Raw genomic sequence first — 17,053 nt, 5'->3', positions numbered from 1 at the left:
CAAACCACCCACAAGACCCATATTATTTCCCCATTTCACAGTGAGGAAACCGAGGCTCAGCATGGTTAGGTGTAACACTGCACGACATTACACTGCTGTCTCTGCCTGGGGTCAAATCCCAGACTGTCCCCTTCCAGAACCCATGGTGGGACATATAAGGTCACAGAGTCCCATGCTCACAATATGAGCGGCTTTACTTTTGCTCCAGTGGAAGTGCTTTCAGAATGAGGCCTTGGATCCACAATGATCTAGAAGAGCTAACATGAAAACTCCGGAAAGCCAGGAATATAAAACCTGTCTACAAAACCAGCTTCGGATGCCCACCTGCTTCAGCGTGTCATCCGAGTACCCCAGCCAGGCGCACGATGTCGTGTAGGCAGGGTAGCCATGCATCAGCATTTGCCTTTCTGTGGAAACACAGAGCTTGTCAACATCTGTGCTTTCCAGGGACCTTCAGGATTAGAATTGCCTGTAGCTAAGCTGCTGCCCCCAGAGAACCCAGCAGTTCTCCTTCTGACCCTGCCTTTCACATGCACCCAGCCCCAAACCCAGCCTTTGTTCACATTCACAATCATGCAAATACCAAGGCTGTCAAACTACCCCAGGCCTCCCTGTCACACCCAGGACACATCCGGACGCAACCGCCCATCAGAGGGCCTGGCTGCTGGGCATGAGGCATTTGGGAAGACGCTGTGAACCCCCAGACGACAGGGACATTCAAAAGGACAGTGACAGCAAAAACAACGAAGGAAATTTCCTTTCCACCCACCTCTCTCTTTTTTGCCAATTTGACCTTTCTGCAGTATTCCTGGAAAAAAAAAAAGTATCATCACTTTTTTAGACAACAAAGCATGCATGCTATATGGTAGGTATGGCATGCCACATCAGTGGTACCAGAAAACTTCAGTTCCGTCACTTGAGTATGACTCACCATAGGCTTCCTCCTCAGTCAGGACGTCTGTGATGTACCTGAAATCTATGCAGGATAACAGCATCCTGGGGTCCTGGCAGTGTGACAGGAGAGGGGAAAGGCCCAAATCAATTCACAAATGGCTTATGTTTCTAAGGATGTGCTTACACTGAGACGTGGGATTACCCTTTCCAGGAAAGGACCTTTGGGATTTGTGTTAAATTGTTTGATGCTGTCATTCCTTGGTGTAGAGCCCTTCAGAGGGTCAGGGCTCACTCCCAAAGACATCCTCAGGTGCTCCCGCTGCAACCCCCTCCTCCCTCCCCATCCCTTCCCTCTCCTGACACCTAGGCTCCAACCATCCCAACTAACATGGCTTCTGGAAAGAGGATCCGGCATGAGGCAAGCACTCAGCATGAGTAAGTGGAAAGATGAGCGCCTGGTGTCTCTCTAGACATCATTGCTCTACACATCAGGGCTGACTGGGATACTGGCACAGCTCAGCAGGAGAGGAAAGAAGGCTGGTATCAGAGCCAGGCTCCCCGGGTCAACCCTATGCCCACTATTTATTAGCAGCATGACTGTGGTCAATTTTTTCTCTTGTCAAATTGGGTAATTCACTTCACCAACAGGTACAGAATGGATTAAACATGGGAGGCCACCCTGGACCATCACTGGCTGTTCTCTCCCCGCCTCTTCCTGCCCCATGCTCACTACTCTGGCCACACTGGCAAGGCCAACATCTCAGCTGGATCTCTGGTTGAGACCCCTCCCTATCTCAGTCTAACAGTTGGGAAGCAACCAGTAGCTTCACTCCCTCTCAGGTTTTACTCTGACCAACAGTCCTCCACTAGTCTGTCAAAAATTGTAAAAGCTCGGGGCACCTGGGTGGCTCGGTCAGTTAAGTGTCCTACTCTTGATTTCGGCTCAGGTCATGATCTCTCAGTTGTGTGATCCAGCCTTGCGATGGGTTCTGCAATGGGCGTGGAGCTTGCCTGGGATTCTCTCACTCTCTCTCTCTCCCCCCCCACCCCTCCCTCACTCACCTGCACATGCACTCTCTCTCTCTCAAAATAAACATTTTAAAAAATTGTAAAAAAAACTCAATGCTGAGATTCTGCCTCTTTTAAGACTATCGGCCACTACTGAAACAGGAAATAGAATCCATAAGAATGAAGTCACACCTCTCTGGTGCCTCTCAACTCATTCGGTTTGGGGAGTCGCCTCCTACACCCCCTGAAAGCCTAACCTTAAGCCTAGAGGGTGGCTCATGTCCTTCCCCTTCAGATGGGGCCCCCAGGCCACCTGCAACCATGTCGATGGTGTGATATCCGCCTGTCTTTACTTTCTCCCAGAGAAGAGACGATGTCTGCTGACCAACAGTCTTCAAAGCCAAGGTGTTCTTTGTTTTTCCCAAATGGTGATGTCAAATAATAACAGGGCCTTCATCTGCTGGCTAACAGGATTTTAGTGACCACATAAGACATCACCCTAAGGCAGCTGATGCTCAAAGAGATTAAGTGACATGCCTCAGGTCAACCTGCCAGAAAGTGGAGGAGCCCACATTCAAAGCCAGGTCTGCCTGGGTCTGAAGGTAACCCCCCCTTAACTTGCCCATTGCCCAGCTTTTTTTCCTCCTCCCCTAGCAGGCGCTCTTCCCTGCCACAAACAGGACAAGGAAGAAGGAAACACCGAGGTACCTATCTTCAGCATTTGGCTCCTTCTCTTCCGGAATCAGATAATGGAGACCACAACACTCTTAAGTTCAAAGTGACCAGATGACATCTTCATAATAACATCTTGCTCTTCAGAGTTTGTGAAACACTTTTATCATTTGGTCTTTCAACCAATTCTATGAGGTTTTCAGAGAAGTGATGATTATCCCCTTTTCATAATTGGGAAACAGAGGCTCAGAGAATTTGCATTACATGTGAAGCTTCCACAGTGGGGGAGGCAGGACCGAAACTCAGTGCTTCCCATGGACCACTGTGTGTGGGCACACCCAGCTGTTACCTCAAATACCAGAAAAGAAATATTAGGGTTTACTGGGGTTTTACTTTACCATCACTATGGCGATCCACAGACAATTCTGAATATATTTGCTGATTTACAAAAGGCAAGTAATCCACGAAATCCATCTCGTTTATACTGCAACCCTATTATAATTGTTTAACGTTATAATGTTAAAGAATTTACTTACCATGTCAACAAGTAACTTCCACAGAGGCTTGGGGGAAAAAAAAGAATTTTAAATCATGTGTAAAGTGCCCACTTTTTCCCCTGAAAGTAAACTCAAACTCCCACTTTCAAACACCTGCCCACCAGCCCACGGGCACACCCGGATCGCTAATGCTGCCTCCTGACTCCTCACCTCTGCTGCTCTCCCATTTCTTTCTCAGCCCTTTCTAACCTACTCCTATGGTTTCCTAACTACTGCCACGGAGAAAACACATCAAGCAAATTTCCACATTGCTTTTGGAGGCCTGCGTCTTTGGTCTTTAGAAGGCTGCTCGTAGAGGAACTATTTAGTCCTCTGCCACGTGTTGGATTATTCCACAGAGCTCCTGCAAGTGCTCCTCCAGTGAGTTACCTTTCCCTCCTGCTTGGCCCACAGGTCCCACACAGCGTTGAGAACAGCCGCGGTCGCCAGATGCACAACACCTTTCTCAGGACCAATCTGGTTAGGAAGCAAAATACACCAGCATTTCTTAGACATGAAAGAGATAGTTAGGTCTCCTAGCCAGGGACACATTTCAAGAGTTAAAAGCCATCAATAAAAGCTCACAAAGAAGTTAAGCTTTTTAAATATACTTTAAAAAACTTTTTTTTTTTTTTAAATTTTAGAGGTTGGGGGCAGGGTGGGGAGAGGAGCAGAGGGATTGAGAGAGAATCCCAAGTAGGCTCCACGCTGAGCATGAAGCCCAATCTCACAATCATGAGGTCATGACCAGAGCCAAAATCAAGAGTCAGGTGCTCAACTAACTGAGACACCCAGGTGCCCCATGCTTTTTTTTTTTTTTTTTATAGTTTCTAACCTATAGAAAAGTTGCAAGAACAGTACAAAAAACTCCTGTATATTACCCCCAACTCTCTTTCGGTGTATGTATATACAGACAAATATTATATATATATATTGTGTGTGTGTGCACACACACACATAATATATATACACAATTGATTTTACTGAACCATTTAAGTTGCAAATATCATGCTCCTGGAACCCTAAATACTTCTGTGTGTAGGTCATAAAAACAAGGACATTTTCTCACATAACCACAGTACAATGATCAGATTCAGGGAATATAACATTGATAAGAATACTATTGCCTAAAACAGTCCATAATCAAATTCTGCCAATTGTCTCAATAATGTACTTTATTTTATTAACATTGCATTTGGTTGTTCTGTCTCTTCAGTCCCCCTTTATCTGGAACAGTTTTTCTTATTTTTTTAAGAATGCTGTTCTTCAAGAATGCTGTCAAGATGCTGTTGACATTTTTAAAGCACATGGGCTGGTTGACTTGTAACAGTGTTCCTCACACTGGGATCCAGGTCATACTTTTTTGGCACAAATTCTAAGTAAGCAATAATGTCCTTTTGGTTTTTTATTAGGGCTATTATCTTTTAGCACTTAGGTAAGTCAGTGTCCACTGGGCTCTTACTTAGGGAAAATGGTAACCTCACAGTGTAAGATTACCATTGTCCCCAAATTGGGGCATCCATTGATCATTCTTGCTTCAATGAGTTATGGCTACAATGTTTGCAATACAGGGATTGTCAAACGTTATCATTCCTTTTACGTTTTTCTGTTCTTTATAATGACAAGCTTTCCCTAGCTGCTTGTTTACTACCTGAATGCACTCATGGATTCTTATGTTATTCAATGAGCTATAAGCCATTACTAACAAATTTATTTTGATCCTTGAATTGCCCCAGATTTGGCCAGTGGGGACTTCTTCAAGAGAATGCCTTTAAAAGTAAGTTCAACTTGCTTTGCAGAAAGTTAAAAATGAAATCCAAGGCAACACACAGAATGCCTTCCCTGTGCCTTTCTATGGGCATGGATGAGAAACTGAGCAGAGTTCATAAAAAATAGAGCTGATGTTGGAGACAAGGGCAAGGTCCCAGTTATTGGACTGATCTTACTGTGACAGAGTCCTTTCTCTAGAGCCTCACTCTTCTCATGCCTTGAACTTAGGGTTCAAAATATAGACCTATACATGTAAAAGTGCTCTGGTCTCCATCTTTTAGCTTTGCTCTTCTCTTATGTTTCTGGCTTTTAATAACCTCCTCCCCCAACTCTAATGCCACCCACATTACCTCTCACCCAGAAAGGATGCCCATTCAATACTTTATTTTCTAGAGTGTCTAGAACATTTCTTCCATTCAAGGAGTAGAGATGAGGTCCATAGGGCAGAGATAGCTCTCAGGATCCAAATATATCCAGATTCAAGTCTTACAGAAAGGAATATCAATTACCTCAAAACACTGATTGTCTAAATGGTTGAAGCCCTAATTTAATAGTGTTTTGCCTTAAAATTGTAAGCCTGTCTCTGTTTTCACATTTGTTGCAATCAAAGCACATCTTAGACCTTAGTAATATTACTTGTAAGAACATTTTAAAAATTAGGTCCCTTACCCATCTGAGCTGCCCATCACTGGTGAGCTGCCTGTAGAAGCCTCTGAAGTCACCAACGATGTCCCTGAGGTCCTTGTTAAGCACATGGTGGGCGAGGGCATTCACAGCACAGGCAACTATTAAATAAGGATTCAATTCTTGGGTATGTCTTGGTATGATGCCAATAAATTAAGACGTGAAAACACCACAACTACTGTTGGATTTTATGAAAGAAACTTTAAATACAAAAGGTACATGCTTTGTTTTTAAAGTTAATTTATTTTGAGAGAGAGAGAGAGAGACAGAGACAGACAGAGTGAGTGAGAGCAGTGGAGGGGCAGAGAGAGGGAGAGAGAGAGAATCTCAAGCAGGCTCCCCACTGCCAGCACAGAGCTTGATGCTGGGGTCGATCCCACAAACCGTAAGAATAATGACCTGAGCTGACTGAACCACCCAGGTGCCCCTAAAGGTACATGTTTTTAAATACTGCCTCAAATATGTCTTTTGGGTTTGTCATAAATAATACCACATATATAATACAGCTGTTAATCCATACACTGAGCTTAATATCTGAATAGAGCAAACACATTTTGAATGGTTGCCATTTGAAAAACTGAGCCATAGGTATGAAAGTTTATTTTATTTTTTGATATGAAAATTTAAATCCTATTCCCAATATATTTTCTTGTTCACTTTATAAAGTGTCCAGTCATTTTCTTTTTTTTTTTTTTAATGTTTATTTCTGAGGCAGAGAGAGACAGAGCATGAGTGGGGGAGGGTCAGAGAGAGGGAGACACAGAATCAGAAGCAGGCTCCAGGCTCTGAGCTGTCAGCACAGAGTCCGACGCGGGGCTCAAACTCACGGACCGTGAGATCACGACCTGAGCCGAAGTCGGCTTAACCGACTGAGCCACCCAGGCGCCCCAAGTGTCCAGTCATTTTCAAAATCAAACTTCTCTATTTCATTGTTCCTAAGGAATAAAGAGACTGATTTATCAAATTAAAAAAAAAAAAAAAAAGCAGTGGGGGGAAGCGCCTGAGTGGCTCAGTTGGTTAAGCATCTAACTCTTGATTTTGGCTCAGGTCATGATCCCAGGGCCCTGGGATTGAGCTCTGGCATCAGGTTCTGTGCTGAGCTTGGGGCCTGCTTGGATGAGAAACTCTCTCTCTCTCTCTGCCCCTCTGGCATGCTCTTTCTCTAAAGTTAAAAAAAATAAAAGTAAAAAAAAAAGAGGTACCTTCCAATTATTGTCAAGCATAGAAAATATCTTGAAGTCACACTATAACACACTACTAAAGATGAAACGAATTTGAAATAAATACTCACATGTAAAATGTTAAAGTACATGAAAACACTTTTCTTAAAGATTTAATTTTTCCTATTGATTTATGATATACTATGCTTTAAGTTTATTTATTTTGAGAAAGAGAGAAAAAAAGTTTATTTATTTTGAGAATGAGTATGAGCAGGAGAGGGTCAGAGAGAGAGGGAGTGTGAAATCCCAAGCAGGCTCCGTGCTATCAGCTCAGAGCTCAACATGGGGCTAGATCTCATGAACTGTTTGACCATGACCTGAGCTGAATCAAGAGTCGGATGTTTAACCTACTGAGCTACCCAGGCACCCCACTATATGTTTTCTTAAGTAATTTGAAGGTCAAATTTAATTTGGCTCAGAATTACCATCCTTTTTTTTTTCCGTATTTTACTTAAAAAGGCTTTATTGTATTATTTCAGATGAAGAGTAAGTAACAGATTGAATTGGAAAGACCCTTCTACCCTTCAGTCATGCTAGAAAACAATTAGTACACATAAATGACCAAAATAATCAAATCAAGTCATCTAGCCCCAAAGCAATTAATTTGTTATAAATTTTTTTTGATAAATTTGTTGTTTGGTGTTGCCATTTCTGTGATTATTACTCAGATCATTTCATAGGATAGCTGTTCTACTAACTACTGGTGCAGTTTTACTATCCTCCAGATCCTAGGAGAAAGACCTCTGACATATCTGAAACAAGCTGTCAGGATGCGCCTGGTTTCTATGTGGAACAGTGTTCATACATGAATGCACACCTGCTCTCAAATGTAGCATTAGGGCTGGAGCAACCATTGCATGTTCTCTAGGGCTTCTGTTAAGGGCTATAGAATCATTCCAGTTCAGATATGCATTCCCTAGAATGTGAGAAGACAGAATCCTTCTCACACCTTGATGGTTGGTGCTCTAGGATTAAAGACATCTGAAGAGCCAGTCAGCAACTCACAAAGAGGTATATACCATCATCTAGTTAAAACCTCCATCTCGTTGATGAGACAGCTGCTAGAAACCACTGATGAAGCATACCTCTGGTTTGCCCCACATGGAAAATGCCCTTAACAAAGTTGAGGATGAGCTCACCCTTCACAGCTCTAAGAGATGCATAAGCAGCACTAATGTATTCATCTATAGCACAGATTTTCCTTGCTCAAAAGGAGGGCACTGCAAGAAGGTAACTAAAATTGGGTACATTCGACAGAAATCTCAGTAGTGGTGGTCATCCAGCATACAGGACAGTCTGCCTCAGGTTTGCTTTGATGCCATGGGTGGGAAATTCATCTGGAAAAAAAACTGGTCACTGAAGGCACGTCTTGCTGACTAACTCCCTGCCACCCTCTGGCACAGAAAGGACAAGTCAGTAAGGCCGATGGATGACTATGGGTGTCTGAGCCTGAGGGCTGGTGTGAACCCTTATGGCTGTTTTTTGTCTCTCTAGAAATTCTTCTTTCTTCATCTTTTTTTCTTCTATTTTTTTAAGAACTATATTGGTGTCTTCTATACATTAAACAAATAACTGTAACCCTCCCTTCCTGTCTCTCTCACACACGCAAACAAGCACTACCTTCACAGTAATGAGGAAAGCACTATTTTTTTTTTCTAATCATAAAAGAATGCACAGGTAAGTAAGCTGGTAAAAGTGCAGGAGAACCGTGATGTGCTAATGGAATGTTTTTTCAACTTGAATGCAAATGCCATGTAACACATTCAGTGAGACTGCGATGAATCACCTGAAATAGGGAGCAAGTTTAAAGCTAAAACGGAGGGGGGGGGCGCCTGGGTGGCGCAGTCGGTTAAGCGTCCGACTTCAGCCAGGTCACGATCTCGCGGTCCGTGAGTTCGAGCCCCCCGTCGCGTCGGGCTCTGGGCTGATGGCTCGGAGCCTGGAGCCTGTTTCCGATTCTGTGTCTCCCTCTCTCTCTGCCCCTCCCCCGTTCATGCTCTGTCTCTCTCTGTCCCAAAAATAAACGTTGAAAAAAAAAATTAAAAAAAAAATAAAGCTAAAACGGGGGCACCTGGGTGGCTCAGTCGATCAAGCGTCCGACTCTTGATTTTGGTTCAGGTCATCATCTCACACGCAGTTCAGGAGCTGGAGCCCTATGTCGGGGCTCTGCACTGGCAGAAAGCCTTGGAATTCTTTTTCTCTCTCTCTGCCCTTCCCCCTCTCTTGTGAACTCTCCCCTTTCTCCCTCTCTCTAAATAAATAAATAAACTTTAAAAAGCCCATGAAGTTAAAATGGGTTCTGTCATATTGTGGTCTGAAAAAGGCTCCGGAAGCCAACTACATCACCGCAAAAGAAGCATTTATTATAGACACAGAGAGATGGCATCTCCCCTGGCTGAGATGTCCATCAGGACAGCTGGGAGGGGATGGGAATGGAGGAGGCAGAGGTCCATGAAGGCCCAAAGCACAGAGCTCAGCAACCAGAGAGGGGGAGCCTCCTATCTCCTATATATATCAAGTCCCAGTGAGCACAAAACACGTGCAGGGTCCCCATACTGTGTGCCCCACTCAGCAAAGTTCAAAGTCTCGGCTATTACCAGAGTGGTTCCAATGGTCCATCCCATAACATATTTTGTAAGCTTGCTGAGTTTTACGCAACCTTTGGGGGCCACCCTATATGGTCTGCAATATGGAGAAGGCAGCTTCATAAAGCACTCAACTTACACCAGAGACCATTAAAGTTGCGGGCAAAGCTGACACACAGCTCACAAACCTATCGTGGCCAGCGGTCACTGCCTTTGGAAAAACATTAACAGCAAATGGTTGACTTAATGGGGAGGGGGACAGGAAATCATCGCTGAGTCTCCTGCTACCTGGCAAAGTCCTAGCTACCCTTCAAGACGAATCTCAAAGCCTCACCTCTGTTCTGAAGCTGCCCACAGCCCTCCTGGAAAATGAACTAACCCTCTCTCTGTTTAACTTGTACCAAGTCTTTTATTTTTTTTTAATGTTTACTTCTTTTTGAGAGAGAGAGAGCGCGCGAGCGCTCAAGCATGAGTGGGGAGGGGCAGAGAGAGAGAGGAAGACAAAGAATCCAAAGCAGGCTGCAGGCTGCAGGCTCCAGGCTCTGAGCTGTCAAGACAGAGCCCGAGGCAAGAATCTAACTCACAAAATGTGAAATGCGAGATCATGACCTGAGATGAACACTTAACCGGGTGAGCCCCTAGGCACCCCTAACTTGCACCAGGTTTTAAAAAACTGTCCTTCTAGGGGCAGCTGGGTGGTTCAGTCAGTTTAAGTGTCAGACTCTTGATCTCTGCTCAGGTTTTTATCTCAGGGTCAGGAGTCAAGCCTCATGTTGGGCTCCATGCTGGACATGGGGCCTACTTAAAAAATAATAAAAATAAAACAAAATAAAAGTTAAAAACTGTCCTCACACTGCACAATCGTTTCTGTTAAAATTCAAGAAGGTTCCCTTGTCCTTCCTACACACACACATACACACACACTCCTTTCATCTGCTTGACAATATTAGAATCTTTCAGTGGGGCAAGGCTTCCACTTTACATGTAGGGAGAGCGGACAGTGCAAGTACCCTTGGAAGAGCTGTCGTATCACCACCAAAGTTAGAGAACCTGTTTCCTTCCTAGACCCTCACTCATCAACTATCATAATTTGGTTTCAGATACTAATGATCCATGGAAATTGACTGGCAAAGGTCATCTTTTTTTACTTCTTGAATTTTGTACCTTGTGCGTGGATTATGTACTTCAAAAAAAAACCAAACAACTTGTATTTAAATGTGGAAAGAAAGCACTTTAGGCAGTCAGGAGTTCTGTGGGGCTAGCTGAGCAGCTGTCTGGATCTCTGTTTCTTTATTTCTAAAATGTGAGGGGCCTCAAGACCACCACTGAGCTCTCTCCAGCTCTGAGAGAATGACTTCACTCGTGGCTCAATGTGCCTCCTGCACAACCAGCTTTCCCCAGATGACAGCTCCGAACCCAGGCAGCCAGAGGCCCTTCTGCCATGAAGAGCAGTGAACTTGAAACCACTTGGTGTGAAGTACTTTGAAGAACGAGGGATTCACTGTGCACATCACAATAAGCCTCTCCACATGAATGCCCGTTGGTCCTTCTGGTGTCCCTCAGCCACCATCACCCCCCGCCCCCCGGCCTAGCTCAGACAGAGAAACAGGCTGAGATTCACAGATATTCCCGCAGTCCATCGATGACTGCAAGGAGAAGGGCCAAGTTCTGCCACCTTTTCTCCCAATGAAACAAACTATGAAACACGTTTTACTCACCTTGAGCAATGTACATACAGAGAAAAGTAAGGTCACCACTGGAATCTAAGTGCAAATTAAGCATTCTGGAAACTTAAGAGAAGGGTCAACTCACCAACTTCCGTGCCTTTTCCCAGAGTGAAGGTAATTCCATACCCTTTGAGCCTGTCTTCCGCATCGGTCTCTAAGACAACATACGCAGCCGAATAATCAGGGTCTGTGTGCTACAGGAAAAATGCACCCCGTCCCACAAGGCAAATGTGAGGAATCCAAACGTACACCTCAGAACATCACATAAGAATAGAAAATGCAATAGGAGGGGTGCCTGGGCAGCTTAGTCGGTGAAGCATCTGACTTTGGCTCAGGTCATGAATGATCTCACGGTTTGTGAGTTCAAGCTCCATGTCGGGCTCTGTGCTGACAACTCAGAGCGTGGAGCCTGCTTCAGATTCTGTCTCCCTCTCTCTGCCCCTCCCCTGCTCGCTCTATCTCTCTCAAAAATAAACAAAAAACTTTTTAAAAATGCAGCAGGGGACATGCAAGACGAGCTCCAATTCAATAGACCCCTTGGTGTACCCCATTTTCTGCAGGAGTTCTAAATGGACAAAGGGAAAGTCCTTCTGAAAGATCCATATTATTTTAACAAGGGCAACATGTCCATTTTTAGTGTCAGTTTGCAATTAGACAAATTGCAAACTTGCAATGATCAGCTTAGATTTTAATCCGGAGTCTTCTGATGATCAGCTTAGATCTTAATCCGGAGTTTTCACCTAAACTACCTCTCTCAACTGTCTGAGCAGAGCTCTATTCACAAGGTTTTTGTTTTGTTTTGTTTGGGGTTTTTTTTTTAGTTTTGTTTTGTTTTGTTTTTTGAGAGAGCATAAGTGGGGGAGAGGGTCAAAGGGGGAGAAAGAGGAAGAGAATCTTGAGCAGCCTCCATACCAATGTGGGGCTCAATCCAGCGACCCGGGATCATGACCGCAGCTGAAATCAAGAGGCAGACACTCAACTGACTGAGCCCCACAAGTAGCTGCAAATGGAAGCAGCCAAGGTTTCAGAAAGCCTCACAGAAAATTGAGCTTATCTTTGTTGCAATTTGCAGCAGGGCTGAAAAGACAATGGCACAGTCAAGGAGATCACTGGGGGAAAGCAAAGAATAAAACTTCAAAACAAATTAGCCTGTTCTTTGTTTTTTAACTTTCTACTATCAATGGTATTTTGATAAGTGTTTACTGACAGACTATTATGAAACTCAACACTACTTGTCAATATGGGAGATGCAGAGGTGAAAAAAACCAGTCTGTCTCTAGAAATCTCTCATAGAGTGAGGAGAAGAAGCCAACACACAAGAACCAGGCGAGGGCGGTTCTAGGACAGTACAGGGTCAGGTGCTAATATGTGGTCAGCCAGAAGTACCACAGAAGGGCAAGAGGAAAGAGGAGAGGAAGCAGGGGATGAAGACAATGGGATGGACAAAGGGACAGATGAAGGCATGTGGGCAAGGGGGAGCAATACGAAACCCCAAAACCTGGGAGACAGAGGAGTACAAGGCCCCTGAGGCACTGGGTGGCAAGTGAATGGAGACAAGCCTGGATAGGGGGTATGGGGGCAGATAATGGAGACCCCCAAAGCCAGGCAGGCAGAAGATCCAAATGCATCAAAAAGGAATGCACAGTGCAACTACTGAAGACTGGACGATGACAATTTATTACTGTTTTTATTATTATTATTGTTATTATTACAGAACATTTGTTGTTCTGGCACACTGTTTTAAAAGCTACTTAACTTAATCCTCACACCAATATTATAAAGTAGGTGCCATTATCCCTGACAGATGAGGAAACTTGAGTTTAAAGAGGCAGAATTGAAATCCCCATATTCAGGAAAGAGGAAAAGGCACACACGGTGGACAGGAGGTCTTTGTCTGGCATCAAAGCCTAGTGCGGAGGGGGGCACTGGGTGTGAAGGGTTGCTGAGCTGTGTATCAGGGACTGTGCAGAGGGCTGACCTGACACAGACATGTATGCCCTTAAGAAAGTTACAGTTTAGAAGCCAGGGTTACAAAAACTCTACTAACATGAGGCAGGACATGGTAAGTCTCTGGGAGAAATGCAGACTAAGGAAGCCAGGCAGAGAGCACCATCAGCTGAATGCACTCAAGGCTGGAGGAGGCTTTATGATGAAAATAGAACCTTGAGTCAGTAGGTTGAGGATGGGGAGCCTTGCAGCAGTGGGGGATGGCACGAAGGACCTGCAAGTCGGGAGAGAATACTTGCGTGACAGTGGCAGTGAAGAGACAAAAAAGGGAAAGACTGGGGTGCCTGGGTGGCTCAGTTGGGTAAGTGTCCCATTCTTGGTTTCAGCTCAGGTTTGTGATCTCATGGTTCATGAGTTGAAGCCCTGTACTGGGCTCTGAGCTGATGGTGCAGAGCCTGCTTAGGATTCTCTCTCTCTCTCTCTCTCTCTCTCTCTCTCTCTGCCCCTTCTCCCACTTGCGCGCTCTTCTCTTGCAAATAAAAAAATTTTTTTTAAAGAAAAGAAAAGGGAAAGGCTGAAGTGTGTTTCAGGATTGGTGACACCCTGGTTTGACCACTGGGTTCTGGAGAGGGGAGATCCAGAAATGAGATCCGGGAATCATTGGCCTACAAGGGGGCACTGAAGCCGTCAACACGGTGGGGGGCGGGGGGGAGGGGGGGTCTTACTGGGAGTGTGCAATGAGACGGGGATGGAGGGGGAGTGGAGGGAAGGGAGCAGGGACAGCCTTGAAGCCTGAGCTTTGTAGAGGGAAGAAGGGGATCAGTACAGGAAGCAGCAGCAGCCAGCCAGGGGGCAGAATGATGGCAGGAAGAGGAGGCTCAGCAGACAACATGACATGCAGACCAGAGGTAAGGACCCTGGAAGCAGAAATAACGTCAATCCCAAGAGAAGGAAGGAGACAGAAGTTGATTACAGATGAAGGAGGAAGTAAATGTAAAGGTCAGAGGCCAACAGGAATGAACCAGTAATTTAGCGTGTAGTGGGAAAGGAGCAGACAAAGAAGGAAGTAGAGGTGTTAGGGTCAAGGAAAGGTGATTCCAAAATGGGAATCCCTGTCTATGTGGGACAGAAAAGGAACCACTGGAAAAAGAGACTAAAGAAGAAAATACTGGATGGAGAGGAAGGGGAGAAGAATGGGGGCCTTGGGAGTCAAAAGGGGTGGGAATGGGGACACAGAATAGATTAGTTTGGGAGGATAGGACTTACAGGATAAAGGGAAAGAAAGACAAGAGGGTTGGTTTGGAGACTAATGGGGGGAGATGGGGCTAAGGGTGCATTTGTTTTCAGTCTTCTGGGTGATGCAGTGGGCAGTCTTCTAACTGCTGGGGGTGCAGGAAAAGGGGCCAGAGCAGCAAAAGAGTGGAGTGGTCTGACACAGGCACTCGAGGGAGCTCAGCAGACAATGGGGAAAGGAGAGGAAAAGTATGCGTAGGAAGTGGTGGGGTCAGCCGGAGCTGGGCTGTGAGCCCATAGCCCCGGGGCTTCTGGAAACTTGATGAGTGCCTAGACAAGCAAGCAACTTGTAAGTACTACCCAGCCTTGAGCACTCCACTTTTCCTAAAAGGCCGATTAAAAAAAAAAAAAGAAATCACAGTGGAATCCTTTACCTCTAACAGACTTGGAGACTTCATGAATATATCCTACTTCTGATTAGGAAGGCTCACTCTGCTGCTAAGTGCTGAACACAGCTGAATTGCTGAGTTCAGCAAGCCGTGAGGGCACGGGAAGCAGTACCACCAAGAAGTGCAAAATAGCACATTCTGTTAAGAAGGCACCTAAGAATCAGCACACAACACACCCCATATCTCTGGAAGATAAATACTTAAGTATTTATGAGTTTGCAATACAGGTATTAGATAACCTCTCCTGACCCAGAGGACATAAACCACTCAGGCCCAGGGACAAATTCCATTTCTTAAATTATTCTACAGTACACCAGGCTACTTTAACACTTCACAAATTCAAAGCAGAGAAAAATCTAGGCCAGAGCCCCATTCTGCTTTAGTTTCCTCATATGTAAATAGTAATTACAGCCAACACTTTTTGATGGCTTACTCTGTGTCAAGCACTTTACAGGCATCTCATTTAATGCACGAAGTAGATACTATCATACTCACGTATGGAGAAGATAGCCGAGGCTTAGAGAGAATGAGTTGTTTACCCACAGCTGCTACATCTCAGAGAGGTAAAGGTGGTTGCACTAGCTCAGGTGTTTGAATTTTACAAGGCAGGGAAATGTCAAGCATTTGGAGATCCACCAAGGATTGCCAACTGGGTGTTTTTTTAAGTCATTTACCATAATATAAGAACACATAAGGATTTTTAAAAGTGGAAATAACTTAATCTCAGAATAAATGACATTCTTTTTTTTAAGTTTATTTCTTTATTTTGAGAGAGAGAGAGAAGACAGAGGATCCCAAGCATGCTCCACGCTGTCAGTGCAAAGCCTGATGTGGGGTTCGAACTCACAAACCATAAGATCATGCCCTGAGCCGAACTCAAAAGCCAGATGCTTAACCAAATGAGTCACCCAGGCATCCCTAAAAGATGTTCTTTTAAATGTCAGAACTTTGGTTGGCACTTTTTAATGAGAAACTTATTTTTTAAAAATATTTCCAGTACACAAAGAGCATAGGTCATGTACTGATATCAGCCTGCCCTCCGCCCACCTAGGAAGCACAACATTATAGGATGAATTAGAATCCTCTGGTACTCATTCCTCTCCCTCCACATAGGGAGCAAGTAACCATTACCCTAACATGGATGTTTCTCAATTCCCAGCATGTGTTCACACATGAGGATCCTCAGGGAGACCCAGAGGTCATAAAACACTGGGGCCCAGAGACAAATTCCATTTCTTAAATTATTCTACAGTAAATGCCTTCCTGTATTTGGAAACCACTGCACTAGACGGTGGTAGGTGGGAGGAGTCCCTCTAAACACTCTCAATAAGCAAAAACGCCCTTCAGTATTTAGGTCAAAGCCTGTGCCTTTACTGTATCTCCAAAGATGGGAATTTGCATAACTCTCTACAGTGGCAAATCCTTTACAACAATGTTTTGGTAATTTCATAAGAGCCCCCCCCTCACATGACCCAGAGTTACTACCAGCTTGTTTGGTTTCCTAGCCAGTGTGACTCCATTTCACAGATGGGCCCAAGATGCCCCGAGAGGTTAAGCGTCTTTCCCACGTCACGCAAGTTGTGGAAGAGGCAGGATCACCACCCAAAACAGCCAGTACCCCACCACGAACTCCCCCTCTCAGTACAGAGAAGCCAGCAATGTGTTCTAGGGTTTCGTTGGTGGGGATTCAACAAAACCACTTTGCTGTCGTTGGCATATTAGGCATTTTACTATTTACAGCAAAATGCGGATCGTAAATGCAAAAACAGGAAATATTAAACGTCTAAAGAAAAAAAATGCGAAAAAAGAAAAAGCCCCGGGGGATGGAGAGTTTCTGGTAACTTTTAGTCCCCTTCCAGGCCTCCGCCTTTGCAAACGTAACAGTTCCAAAGTGGGGAACTTCCGCGACCCACTGGACTGCCCGCGCCTACTCGGGGCCTGGGCGTCCTCGCGGCGAGAGGGCAACCGCGGTCGCTCAGCGCTTACCATGGCGTCCGAGCCGTGGCCCCCCAGCGACGTGGGGAAGCGCACGTCCCGCACCGAGAGCCTGGAGATCCTGCCACGCACCATGTCACCGCCCAGCACCCGGAGCTGGCCGCGCCGGCGACTCTGCCGCAGGCCCCGTGCGCGGAGGGCGGGGCAGAGCCCGGCCCGGCGGACGCTGATTGGCCGCACGGCCGCGACCGAGAACTTGGCCGGCCCCGAGTGGCAGGCTCGGTTCCAGGCTCCCCGGGACGCCCGAGCCGTTCCCGCCGCGTCTGCAACCCCGTGCTGCCACGCACGGCGCTCGCGAGGATTCGCTCTGGGCCGCGGCGGACCCGAGACTTA

The 17,053-nt window shown here is 45.5% G+C and overlaps 1 protein-coding gene across 2 annotated transcripts in view; it reads right to left on the bottom strand.

The window, feature by feature from the left end:
- ENOSF1 (enolase superfamily member 1) overlaps window positions 1-17,053 on the bottom strand; it is a 30,428-nt gene extending 13,375 nt beyond the window's left edge. The window contains exons 1-8 of one of the 2 annotated variants that reach the window (XM_027068609.2): window positions 16,712-17,053; window positions 11,182-11,290; window positions 5,550-5,665; window positions 3,501-3,587; window positions 3,111-3,137; window positions 932-1,004; window positions 770-808; window positions 325-407 (exon numbers count right to left, since the gene is read on the bottom strand). In XM_027068609.2, coding sequence (XP_026924410.1) covers window positions 325-407; window positions 770-808; window positions 932-1,004; window positions 3,111-3,137; window positions 3,501-3,587; window positions 5,550-5,665; window positions 11,182-11,290; window positions 16,712-16,795 — 618 coding nt within the window. In that variant the 5' untranslated portion in view covers window positions 16,796-17,053. Of the gene's footprint in view, window positions 1-324; window positions 408-769; window positions 809-931; window positions 1,005-3,110; window positions 3,138-3,500; window positions 3,588-5,549; window positions 5,666-11,181; window positions 11,291-16,711 lie in introns of those variants that run through there. The other variant, XM_015061845.3, reaches the window with a different exon arrangement.

The sequence above is a fragment of the Acinonyx jubatus genome, chromosome D3, assembly GCF_027475565.1.
Source record: "Acinonyx jubatus isolate Ajub_Pintada_27869175 chromosome D3, VMU_Ajub_asm_v1.0, whole genome shotgun sequence".
Taxonomy (NCBI): Eukaryota; Metazoa; Chordata; class Mammalia; order Carnivora; family Felidae; genus Acinonyx; species Acinonyx jubatus.
The sequence above is the reverse complement of the archived record's forward strand: the minus strand, read 5'-3'. Positions and strand labels throughout refer to the sequence as shown.